Source organism: Mirounga angustirostris, unplaced genomic scaffold, assembly GCF_029215605.1.
Source record: "Mirounga angustirostris isolate CCGP_5_RB_7025 unplaced genomic scaffold, mMirAng1.0.hap1 SCAF_11, whole genome shotgun sequence".
Classification (NCBI taxonomy): Eukaryota; Metazoa; Chordata; class Mammalia; order Carnivora; family Phocidae; genus Mirounga; species Mirounga angustirostris.
In genome coordinates this window covers 89,387,874-89,401,038 of record NW_026991719.1, presented here as the reverse complement: position 1 = coordinate 89,401,038, position 13,165 = coordinate 89,387,874, and the positions used below count along the sequence as shown (strand labels likewise).

The following is a 13,165-nucleotide window of genomic DNA, read 5'->3' as shown; positions in this document are numbered from 1 at the left end:
TGGAGGGGGCAGTGGGGATGGCTACTTGGTATTTCCCATGTCAGAACAGTCCAGCTCGGCTACCTAACAGATTTTTATGGGCACCTCAGAGCACAGATAGGTTTGACTAAGAGCCACGCACCTTTGTCCAGAACTTGGTGGTCCAGCAAGGGGGGGGGGGCTGTCTGGAGCTCGAGACAGTGGCCTGCCCGGTTCTATTCAGAAAGCATGTATCCCCCAGACTTCGATATTATTAGAAGCTGTTTCCTGCGCCACAGGAGACAGACCTGAAAACTGGCCCACGGCTCCTGGATAGTGAGACGTTCCTTAAAGCTTAGACGGGGGAACAGTGCCTTTAGAGCAAATTAAAAGGAAGTGTTCTCTGACGTGGTGAGACCCCAAGTGGCTGCACAGGGTAAAAACAGCCTCAAAGAACACAGACAAACCCTAAGAACGCTGACAGAAACCAGGGCACAGGGGGCCAATCTCTCCACTGGCAAATCTCGAGAACTTCTGGCCTAAGCCAGCCTCAAGGACCAGAAATGAAGCCCTTGCTGCTTGAACTGAGGTGGGGGGCGGCCTCCCTGAAAAGCCCCAGCAACCAACATAGAGAGGCTAGTAGCTGAGACTAGAAGGGGAGGCCTTCCAGGTACAGGCCTTTCAGGAAGGTTAGAGCCCTGAGAGGGAGGCCTCTGACAACTCTTCTAGAAGGGATGGGAACTCCCCTTTTATCTACCGTATAATAGAGGAGGGAGGGGATACTTCAAGGGTCACTGTGAGGTCACAAAGAGTTCAGTCAGTTTCCTTCCTAGGCTGTCTCTACCAAGTTGGTGGTCTCTCCCTTGTGACAAAAGCAAGGTCATCAATGGTTTATTTTACCAGGTGATCGCTGTTCTCTTACCTGCTTCTTCCTTCCATCCTATAACCCCACAGTCCCTGAACTTCTTGCCCATCTCAATATCTTCTTTGGTTCTGAGAGGATGGATATAATGAGCAAGGGCACAAGGTCCCTCTCTTGAGAGGGCTGGGGGCTTCCATCTCTCCTTCTACCCTGTGCTGCACACTGAGGCAGGGGGAAGGCTCAGCACGAGCGAGTGACAGTGTGTGTGTGGGAGGGGGGGCTCCATGCAAACCCAATGCCACCACAGACAATGAGCCCAAGGCCTAGGCCCTAGGACACAGAGTTAGTGGCACCGTGCTCGCCCACAAAGGATGGTTCTGAAAAGCCCCCCAGACTCTTTGCAGGCCTTATCAGTGCCCATCTCCCCACCCCCGGCGTGTGGCATAAGACATCCTGCAGCCAGCCAGCCAGGCAGGAGCCCAAGATCCTGACAGACACCCAACAGACTGCCATCCCCCCAAACAGAAGGGCACGGCGAGGTGTGGCAGGGGCACAAAGGTATGGTTCACTGGTCTTACCTCCTTTCCAAAGCAGGTAGATGGGTACCACGTATAGCATAACATGCTGAATGTAGTAAACCTCCAGTTCGAAGGGGAGCTGTAAGGACAGGACAGGGAGAGGTGTTTCAGAGCAGGAAGCACTCATGTCAATGGCTTCTGAAGCGAAACGCCCTTGTTCTTTGGGACCCACATCGTAACCCCCTCCCATGTGTTTCCGGGGCTCACCTCCCTTCACAATAAGGGAGAAAAAGAATGGAAGGGACAGACACTTAGGACCTAGGCTGGCAGCTTCCAAAGCAGGGATGGTGCTTAAAGAATGTTCCACGAAGAAAGCTAGTTACAGTGGAAGAAATGTTACATCGACTAGATCCCCCTGGAGAGTCATCATGTATCCTGGTGGTATAGTGAGGATCTGGGTGGTCTCTGCAACTACAAAACCTGCTTAAAATGGTTTATCTAGTGTTTCCCAAACTTAGTGAGCCAGTGCCTTTTTTTTTTTTTAAAGATTTATTTATTTATTTATTTATTTATTTATTTATTTGACAGAGAGAGACAGCGAGAGAGGGAACACAAGCAGGGGGAGTGGGAGAGGGAGAAGCAGGCTCCCCACCAAGCAGGGAGCCCGATGTGGGGCTCGATCCCAGGACCCTGGAATCATGGCCTCAGCTGAAGGCAGACGCCCAACGACTGAGCCACCCAGGCGCCCCTTCTTTTTTGTTCACATAACCCTCAGTAGTGTATGGGATATACTTGAAGAAACACAACCTGATGTCACTTCTTCCTCCTGTTGAGAAGGCGGTGGGCGGTCTAAAAGCTTATTTCTCAGCTGACATGAAGAACATGTGTAGTAGGATTTCTTATTCCCATTTTCTGGATTAAAAAAAAAAAAGTAGTTTCTAGGTCTGGCTTGGTCTAGATCCAAGAATAGTTTCCCTGCTAGATATTTGGGGTCGGTCCAGAGTTAGCCCTACTTTTGGGTGAAGACCAAGCAGCTGGGCCAATTCTGACAAAGGCTTGCCAAAGAGAGCAGCCCCACCCTCCCTCTCCCTCTGACACTCGGGCTCACTCGCTGCAGCTTTCTGACTCTCTCAAAATGGAAGCTCCAGATTCCTGAAGCAGAGCGTGGTTTCCACCTGGCACGGTGGACCGTGCCACAGAGTTTGGCAGAGGGCAAGGAATGGAAACAGCTGGATGGCCAACTCAATTCTAGAGAAAAAAAAAAAACTTTAGCAACTGGCACAAGGCCTGGCCTCTGGGGCTTCCACGGCCCCCAACACACACACACACACACACACACACACACACACACACACCCCTAAAGGGAAGCCCAGAGCGACAAGGACACCCGGGGGAAGGGTCAGCTGCCTCCCTGTTCCCTACAAGGCAAGCACAGAACCAAGACTTTGTGCTAACAACAGCCCAAGTCTGCCTTGTGCCAAGGGCTGGAACCAAAAGATGGCAGAGCGCCCAGAATGGGGGCTGGGATGACTGTGGACCCTGGAAAGAGACGCTGGTTCTGGCCCTTGAAAAGAAAAGCCCACACAGAAGGAAAATTTCCCACGGACCCAGACAGGGCTCAACTACTATTTTACACTCACAGAGGGACGTAAAATCCCCCCAAAAGAGACGAGGTTCTACATGGCTCCACAGACCATGCTGGAATTGATGGAAAAGGCTTTGACAGTGGACATCACTAGCATGAGCTTTGGAGGCCTCGGAGGCCCGTATTGGAGACTCACAGTAAGAGGGTCTGGGCTCACCCTCTCATCTGGAATTGGGGACTGCTTCATGCTTTTTCAACTGTTTCCAGATCCATGAGCCACTGATGCCTCTCAAAAACCCCGTGAGGTAGGCAGGCCAAGTATCCTTATCCTTCTTTGACAGATGAGGAAACTGAGGTGCAGAAGGGTTAACTAGCTTGACTGTGGTCACCCAGAAAACAGGCAAGGAGGAAAAGGTCCCAGGAAGAAGGTTCAGCCCTCTGGCTGTAATCCGAATCTTTGGCCACCTAAGGGACTTGACCTCTCCCTGGAACAGGCCTGGGGAGCCAGGCAGCTGTCCCCCAGCACGGAGTCAGCCATGTCCTCAAGCAGGACCTCTGCTCACCTCCTGGACCCTAGCTGCTGTTCATCCCCTGGACTCTCAGCGCCTGCTTGCTTCTCCCTCCGTTCCAGGTCTCCTGGCCTCCTGGCCTCCTGGAAACCACACTCCTCACCTGCATGTCCAGGGAGGCAGTTTAGCACTGCGGCTATGAGCCACAATTTGGGAGTCTGTCAAATCTGTGTTTCTAGATTTCATTATGCCCTTAATAGCCCTGTGGACTCCAGCAAGTCACTTAACCTCTCCACCTATTTCAGCACCAGTAAAATGAAAAGAATTACACTGTTCTAAGATTGTTGTATTTTTTTTTTTTTAATTTTTAGAGGTCTTTTTTTAAGACTTTATGTGTCAGAGAGAGAGTGAGCACAAGCAGGGCGAGTGGCAGGCAGAGGGAGAAGCAGGCTCCCCGCTGAGCAGAGAGACAGATGCGGGACTCGATCGCAGGACCCTGGGATCACGACCTGAGCGGAAACCAGATGCTTAACTGACTGAGCCACCCAGGTGTCTCAATTTTTTAAAAAATTTTTAATATAACACACATGCATACAGTACTTATATGCCTAGAATTAGTAAGCACTTTCTTCACTATCAATTCACCCAGTCCTCATAACAACCGTGCTGTTCCAATTATCTCCAGATATGAGAAACTGAGGCACAGAGAGGTTTGCGGACTAAGTACACGCAGCTCATGTGGTAACAGAGCCAGAATCCAACCCCAGGCGGTCTGGCTCTAGAGTTTATAGTATCAGCTGGTACCCTACACTACCCTCCTGTTCCCCTCTCTCCTAAAGAAGCATGACACGGCTCTGCTCAGTGGGTATGTGGTAACCCTCCACATGGGAACTGGGCCCAGCCCTTCCCTGTTCACACACGCCTCACCTTCGCGGCCTGCTCTGGTCCACTGTGAGCCCAGGCCCCCATACCATGCAGTGGCTAGACCTGGCCGACAACACAGGCCTCTCAACTCCCGAGGCTCTTGGCACTAGCCTTCTGTGACTTTCTAGGCACCCTGGTCACAAATCTTAGGGTGGCTGGGAGGCTGCCCCCCCCCAGAAACATTTTCCTTCCTCGGAGGGCTGCCTCACCCCCTATTTCAAGAGTTCCCCACCTCTGAAGGGCCATGGAGAGTGTAAAACTAGGTGTGGGCACCGCCGACAGCCCCAGCCAGAGAGGAGAAAGGGGATAGAGGCAAAGGACGAAGTGTGTGTGTTGGGGGGGGGGGGAGGGCAACTGGGAGAGGAAGGGAGGGAGGAGATGAAAGAGAAGAGGGCAGCGTAAGAGAAAAAAAAACACCCAAGTGGCAGGAAGAAGGGAGTGGAATGGGAGCAAGAATCAACCCCTTGTCATTTCGTAACAATGCTTACTAAGTACTTATGTGTCATGCGCTGGGTTACACACTTTTACAGGTACTATCACACTTAACCATTACAAGTCGCTGTGAAGCAAGAACAATGGTCATCCCCATTTGACAGATAAGGAAACTGAGCCACAGAGCTGTGAAATGACATCCAAATAAGAGACGGGGCAGGGCGCCTGGGCGGCTCAGTCAGTTGAATGTCTGGCTCTTGGTTTCAGCTCAGGTCATCTCAGGGTGGTGGAATCGAGCCCCACGGCAGGCTCCATGCTCAGCTTGGGGTCTGCTTCAAATTCTCTCTCCCTCTCCCTCTGCCCCTCCTCCCACTCGAACACACTCTCTGTCTCAAATAAATAAAATCTTTAAAAAAAAAAAAAAAACGAAGAAGAGACGGGGCAAGGACAGGGGTAAAGGACATTCAGCATTGAAGAAGAAAACGGGTAGTTTTCTTTACTGAGCACTGGATCTGTCCTGAATCCCCAAAACTTTCTCAGAGCCTCCACCACCCTCTTTTCCCCATTTTCACAAACACGATCTGGAAAGTGCCATACTTGCCCCAGGAGTTCCGCTTCGCTGATTCATTTCTGCCCTACAGAGCTCACATCTGGAATGCTACTCCAACGTACCTATCCTGGTGCCTTTTTAGCTGGAAGATTCCTGAGGCTTTAGACCAAAAGTCCTACCATCACAGCAATTGAAAAACAAAAATCACTAAAAATGTTTTAAACTACACAGGTCATTAGCTTCCTTCTCACACCCAAGTCAACATCCTTTTTTTTATCCGAAGAGTAGACTGATAAACCCCAGCAGGCCTCTAGGCTCAGACTGCCTAAAACATGACGGGCATGGACTCTGTCCATGGCCAGAGTATGACCTCCTTTGTCCCAGTGCGCAACCCTGCCAGCTGCACCACCATGCTTTGCCATGGAGACAAGCAATCCCATTGTGCCCTCCATCCCTGGTCACCTCAGTCACTATAAGAAGCCCCAAACTCTGGGGTACCTGGGTGGCTCAGTTGGTTAAACACCCGACTCATGGTTTCGGCTCAAGTTGTGATCTCGGGATCGTGGGATCGGGCCCCGAGTCTGACTCCATGCTCAGCATGGAGTCTGCTTGGGATTCTCTCCCTCCCCTCCCCCTCTGTCCCTCCCCTGCCTTGTGTGTGTACTTGTTGTGCTCTAAATAAATCAATAAAATCTTAAAAAAAAAAAAAAAAAAGAAGCCCTAAACTCCCAGGTCACCACCCAACACCTGAATTCTAATCCCCCCTAATCTGACCTCATCTGCCACCTTCCCTCAATTCTAGAAACTTGGGCAGCTACCCTCTGGAACCCACTGACTCTTCATTAGCAAAATCCCCTGTATCCTCAAACTGTCCCCTGAACGATCCCTTCACCTTCTTGCTTTAATGAAAACCTGGTTCCCTTCCCCTCTGAGGATGCTGCCATCCCTACAGCCCTCTCAGGTGCCGGGTGGTTTGCCTGCCATGTTGCCTTGTGCCACGGGGCCAGGAGGGGTCCTGTCTGCTCCCCTCTGCTGCTTCTACATTGCTGGCGCTTCCATGACCATTCTCTCGGCTTCCTTCCTCACCATTCCCCTGATTTCAATCTCCTGCCCTTGGCCTCCGCCACCTGCCACTCTGTCTGCCGCAGTCACCTACAGACCCTCTCCCCGGGCATTCCCCTTTGTCCTTGAAGACAGTGCCTCCTGCCTCCTTTGCCATTTCTTTCCAACACTCCCATGTCAAAATTCGTGTGTTCTCAATAGTTAGCGCTAGCCTGTCATGCACCCCACTCTCCAACCGCCTCCTCCTACCTGGCCAACTCACCCGCCTCCTATCCATCTTCCAACTTCACTGGCACCTCCGGTCCACTGATCCTGCCACCTTTTTACTGCCCCTCACTGACCTGCCGTCCTCGCTTCCATACTTGCCTGTCAGTCCCTCTGCCATATTCTCAACCCTCCAAACACTCTCCCCCCTCCATCCTACTTGCCTTGCAAAGCCACATTGCTGGTAAAATCTGACTCTCTGCGCTCATGTCCCTATCCTCGGGGCAAGAGAGCGTGGCCAGAGAAAAATATGAAGCTATGCGGTTGACCCTTTAAATTCATGACAGCAGGTTGGGAGCTGGCCCCTAATGCTACCCTACCATCCGTCTACATTTCCAAATCCATTCACTCTCCTCTCTCCCAGACAACTATTTCACAACTGATCCCACTTTCCTCAAACCTTCCCCCATCCTCCCCAGGCTGATGATACGGCTTCCTATTCCATTTCTGGGGGCGGGGGGAAGGAGCGACAGGAAAAGAACATCCACCAGCTACCACCTCCACATTTCCCTCCTCTCTGCACCCATCCCCACAGCTGCCTTTTCTTCTGCTGCTCTTCAGGAACCACCACACCGCAGGCCCAGGCTAGTCCCCTCATTTGTGCGCTAGATTCTATCCTTTCTTGCCGACTCAAGGATGTCGCACCAGCAACCATCCCTTTTCTTCACTGGATCATTACCCTCAGAAAACAAATAAGTTATAATCTCTCATCGGAAGAGAGAAACACTCTTGCCCTCCTTCCCCCTAGCCCAAGTGACTTCTTTGTACGAACTTTAAATAGCCACCCCTTCTTCCTCCCCATGCCAGGGTGTTAGGAAGATCTTCGGCACCTTGTGCAGTCAGCAACATGCTGGTCCTGACCAATTTTCGGGCCTCATCTTCCTTGACCCCTCAGCAGCTTTTGATGCAGGTGATCATTCTCTTGTCCTTAAAATGCTTTCTGCACTCGGCTTCTAGAATGCCACTCTCTGTTCTTCCCTGACCTCAGTGACTCCCCTTCTCAACCCCCTTTACTGGACCTTCCTTCTGTCCCTCCTATTGGAGGGGCCCAGAACCAAGTCCTTGGCTCTCTTTTCTAGCTACTCTCACTCACTAGATCACCTTATCCAGGCTCCTGGCTCTAAATGCCATCTGGAGACTGATGACTTCCAAATATGTCCAGCCTAGAGTCAGGCTGCTAAGATTGAAATTCCAGCTCCATCGTTTGGTTGCACTGTACTTTTGGGCCAATCCCTTGGTCTCGCTGAGCTCCACCTGGCTCATTAGTAAAGCGGGAATGATAATGATGCTATTGCATCAAGTTGCGGTGAAATGAGGTGAGGTAATGCATGCAGGGTTCTTGGCCCGATGCTGGCATACACTATGTACACATTAGTGGTTGGCACCGTCCTCCTCTTCAGCATTCATCCAGCCAGTGAGTGGCAAAGGCAAGATTTCAATTCCAGCCAATAAGACTTTTTTTTTTTTAAGATTTTATTTATTTGACAGCGTGAGAGAGTGAGCAAGAGAGAGAGAAGGAGCAGGGGGAGGGGCAAAGGGAGAAGCAGACTCCCCGCTGAGCAGGGAGCCCGATGTGGGACTCGATCCCAGGATCCTAAGATCATGACCTGAGCTGAAGGCAGACACTTAACCGACTGAGCCACCCAGGCGCCCCTCCAGCCAATAAGACTTAATGCCAGGCCTCTCTGGGTCAAAAGCTGGAGCTCTTTTTACCTCGTCTCCTGTGTTAGCAAGAGCCTCCAGCAAGAGAGGGTGGAGTTTGGGCCTTCCCCATAGCCCTAAGTCACACATCAGTGTATTTGTCAGGTGACGACCAGGATAACTTTTAGCTTCCCGATGTGATTCATTCTTTGGGCCCATCTCTAGGTGAAAGTTTCTCCCTGGACACTTATTTATTTCTCAACGGAATGTCAATACCACTCTCATCTTCTTACCCATGACAGTCCTAGTCTTACTTTCATCCAATCAATAGAAAGAAAAAAACCACTTACTGAGACACTACTAGGTGGCAGGGAATATGCCTGGCTCCGGATATACAGCAATGATAAAGACACAGTCCCCGCCCTACAAGAGTTCATAGTCTAATCGAGGCAAATGGATAAAGGGATGAGGTCAGTGTAGCAAATGATCATGGAAAAACCTATAGATCAAGCATGGGATCTGGTTTGAGTTTTCCTTGAAAGTGAGGGAGAGGGGCGCCTGGGTGGCTCAGTTGGTTGAGTGTCCGAGTCTTGATTTCGGCTCAGGTCATGATCTTGGGGTCCTGAGATCAAGCCCCGCATCGGGCTCCATGCTCAGCAGGGAATCTGCTTGGGATTCTCTCTCTCCCTCTCCCTCTGACCCACCCCCACCATGCTCTCTCTCTCTTTCTCTCATAAATAAATAAATCTTTAAAATATTTGTTTTAAAAAAGAAAGTGAAGGAGAGTCATGTATGATGTGTAGTTGTGAGGGGCTCCTGCTGGTGGCTGTGTGCAGGGGACGCGAACGGAGGCAGGGAGACCGGTTAGGGACCGGCAACAGGAATGTCTAAATCAAACTTAAGGCAGAGGCAGCAAGAGAAGCGAGGCTGGGCAGCTGTGAGAGAAGGTAAGGGAGTTGAATCACCAGGACTTGGATTGAATGGATAGGAGGAGGAAAGAAGCCAAAGATGACCCTGGGACTGAGGGTCTAGTGGCTGTTGGGATGTTGGGGCTTCTCCTTATGTTGGGGCTTACGGTCAAGGAAGCAGATTGAAGGAGACAGCGTATAAGAAAAGCAGCTAGTCCCGTGCTGAGTTTGTGAGGCCTATGTCAGCGGGAATGTGGGGCTACATCTCAAGGAAGCTGGAAAGGTGAAAGGCAAATGATATACGTGTGTATCTGTACGTTATGATCGATACATGTATTTTATAAAACGCTAGCATGGAAAAGTAAGAAGATGAAACTCTAAGATGCAGAGAAGTGCTAGTATTTTCCTTAAGCACCCCCCAGAACATCTACGCACTCCACTTTGCAGACCCCTGGGCTGTGGTCCTCTCAACAAGAATGTGTGGGTGGAGAGAGAGAGAAGTCATAACCCCAGGCTAGTATCAACAGAGAAATAACTGTGAAGAATGGGGCAGACTTGGACATATTGATGGGGTGAGGGAAGGAGCCAGTGGAAGGGAGAAGCTGGAGAAGCAGGACAGGCAGGAGGCACTGGATGGTGACAGGTCCTACACAGGCATGGGCTGGGACCTGGAGCACCAGAGAAGGATTAGCTTGGGCTCCAGGAGATGGAGAGGGAAGGATGAGCCGAAGTGAGAATCACTGTATGAGAGAGGGGCATGGAAGAAGTCCAGGGAGCTCACAGCCTCAGAGCTCGTGCTACATGGCAAGAGATTTGGCCTTACCAGAAGAGTCCGTGGCTGATGATGAGGTGCAGAGTTAAGAACAGGTGGTTACAAAGGGCAGACCCTGGTCTAAGCTCAGCCCCAGACTGCAGAATCCCAAAAGAAATCAGAGAATCAGAAAAGATAATTGCTTATGGTCTGAATGTTTGTGTCCCTCCCCCAAGTTCATGCCCTGATGTGATGGTATTAGGAGGTGGGGCTTTAGGAGGTGATTAGGTCATGAGGGTGGAGCCCCTGTGAATGGGATCAGTGCCCATGTAAGAGGTCCCAGAGAGCTCCCTCGTCCCCTTCCACCCTGTGAGGAGACAGCAAGAAGCCTGCGGTCCAGAAGAGGGCCGTCACCCAATCACTTTGGCACCCCGGTCTCAAACTTCCAGCCTCCAGAACAGTGAGAAATACATCTCCGTTGTAGAAGTTACTCAGCCTGTGGTATTTTGTTATGGCAACCTGAACAGACCAAAACAATAATCCATCTCCTTTAGCAGGGAAAAGGAAGGGTAAAGGATGCAGCTCACTCTTAACTGAGGCCTTTGGTAATGTTCCTGCCAACCGAGTTTGGCTTTGGAACACTTTGTCTTCATTAACTGACCACAGACTTTTACTGTGGCCTACAGGTGCCACAAACTCCTTGGGACTAAATACCACTTAGATGAGCCACAAAAGGAATACCCACAACCTAAAATAAACCACAATATACTCATGGAACAGAATACCATGCCGCCATTAAAATCAACAACATGCCGGGCGCCTGGGTGGCTCAGTCGTTAAGCGTCTGCCTTCGGCTCAGGTCATGATCCCAGAGTCCTGGGATCGAGCCCCGCATCGGGCTCCCTGCTCGGCGGGAAGCCTGCTTCTCCCTCTCCCACTCCCCCTGCTTGTGTTCCCTCTCTCGCTGTGTCTCTCTCTGTCAAATAAATAAAATCTTTTAAAAAAATAAATAAATAAAATAAAATCAACAACATGCCATGAGAAAATAGCCTGGCAAATCCAGAACGTGGAAGAATCTGTAAAAAGACTGGCCCAGATTCATCAAAATTTCAGTGCCATGCATAAAGAAGGCAGGAAACTCTTCATAGATGTTTAAAAAATAAACAAACAAAAACTGAAGAGATAGAACAGTCAAAAGCAATCTTGAAACCCGACTGAATCCTGATCATATTAAAAAAAAAAATTAAAGACATTCTTGGAACGATTGGGGAAATTTCAATATAAACTGATTATCAGATAAAGTAGATAGTATTATAGAATTGTGGATAATTTTCTTGAGTTGATCACAGTATTGTGGTTGTACAAGAGCCTTTCTTTATCTTTATTCTCGGGAGCTACGGGCTCAAGTATTTAGAACTGAAGTGCCAGGATGTCTGCAACTTTGTTTTGAAAAAGAAGAGGTTGTGGTGGAAACAGAATACGGAAAAATGTTAGTTGTTAAATCTAGCTGGAGGGCACGTGTCATTGTTCACTATACTATCATTTCAACTCTTTGCTATGAAAATTTCAACAATAAGAAGTCGGGAAATTTTATTAATTTTTTTTTATTTTTTATTTTTTTAAAGATTTTATTTATTTATTTGACAGAGAAAGACACAGCGAGAGAGGGAACACAAACGGGGAGCGGGAGAGGGAGAAGCAGACTCCCTGCCGAGCAGGGAGCCCGATGCGGGACTCGATCCCGGAGAAGTCGGGAAATTTTAAAAATTTAAATAAATTTAAATGAGGTAAATTTGTACAACCTTATATGGAGCAAGTCCCAAGATATAGGAAAGGGAAGGAAAAACTCGGTGCATTCATTTCGGAAAACAACTGGTCAATATTTACCCAAATTTTTAAATACGCATTCACTTTGACTCTCTTTTAGGAATTTATACTAACAGAGATGCTTGTATTCACACACAGAGCTGTATGTGTAAAGATGCTCAATGCAACGTCATTTGTAGTTAACAAAAAGTACATAATAACAAAAAAGTAGACTGTCCATTAGGGGGAAAGTCATCAAAAAATACTCTGGAGGACAAACTATGCAACCATTTACAAAAAAAGGGAGGTACAACCATTTGTCGGTGAAACTGAGCAAATCTAGGGGCACCTGGGTGGCGCATTGAGCGCCTGACTTGGTTTCGGCTCAGGTCATGATCTCAGGGTCTTGAGATCAAGCCCCATGTCAGGCTCCACGCTCAGTGCAGAGTTGGCTTAAGACTCTCTCCCTCTCCCGCCGCCCCTCCCCTCGCTCACTCTCTCTCTCTCTCTCTCTCTCAAATCAATAAATAAATCTTCAAAAAAACCCTGAGCAAATCTACATTGTACAAAGCATGATCCTTTTTGTGGAAGAAAAAGGACAAATGAGTATTTGTGTTTTTAGGTGTACGTAAAATGCATAGTGAAAGGACTGGGAAGATATTTAGCAAACTGGACAGGGGGGCGGGGTTGGGGAGGGGCGGTTGGGCTAGGGGAGACCTTGACTTTGGATCCGCTAGACTTGTATAGTTGGAGCGTTGTAACAAATGAACGTATTCATTCATTAAGCATGAAGCTAAAAGTTTTTAAAAGTCAAAGAAAAGGTCAAAAGAGGAATGTACTGAACTGTTAGCAGCAATCACCTCTGTGGAGTGGGAGGGGAGAACTTTCATGTTATAGTCTCCTTATCTCTACACTGCAGGAATCGTTAACCAGAATGATGCATTCAGCTACTAGGGATGATTAGTGTGAATTTTTCTAGTTTCTCCGAACCCCCTCTCTCAGAGTATCTATGCATGTAAAGAAAATAACACGTAACGTAACGGGAGTGGGGGAAGGTCTATAGACCACCACCATCCCCGCCAAAATCCTTTGTTCTCCCTGTATCTTCCCCTGTGAGCCCACCCCTGGCCCCAGTAAAGACAGCTGCCCATAGCCCTACCAGGTACGGGGTATTCCATCTTATTCTCATGGTCTGCTGTGGAGAGAGGGACTGGTGAGTGACAGCTGGGGGGGGGGGGGGGCGGGGCGGAGACCGGTCCTTCATTTTGGAGTCCAAACCCCATCAGTGCTGCTCCTGACTTCCTCCTTGGTGCTCAGAGCCCTCAGGAGAGCAGAACAGGGGTGTGGCTGTCAGCCAACTGCCCCCGGCCAGTTCCCTAATGTCAGAACAGAAGA

The 13,165-nt window shown here is 49.4% G+C and overlaps 1 protein-coding gene across 16 annotated transcripts in view; it reads right to left on the bottom strand.

The window, feature by feature from the left end:
- TMEM164 (transmembrane protein 164) overlaps positions 1-13,165 on the bottom strand; it is a 179,416-nt gene that overhangs the window by 50,671 nt on the left and 115,580 nt on the right. For 12 of the 16 annotated variants that reach the window (XM_064574469.1, XM_064574467.1, XM_064574472.1 and 9 more), the window contains one exon: positions 1,399-1,477. The exons of 1 other annotated variant lie outside the window; for it this stretch is intronic. In XM_064574469.1, the coding sequence (XP_064430539.1) occupies positions 1,399-1,477 (79 nt within the window). Of the gene's footprint in view, positions 1-1,398; positions 1,478-2,145; positions 2,251-13,165 lie in introns of all 16 variants that reach the window. 3 more of the 16 variants (XR_010406225.1, XM_064574476.1, XM_064574470.1) reach the window with 1 other exon arrangement.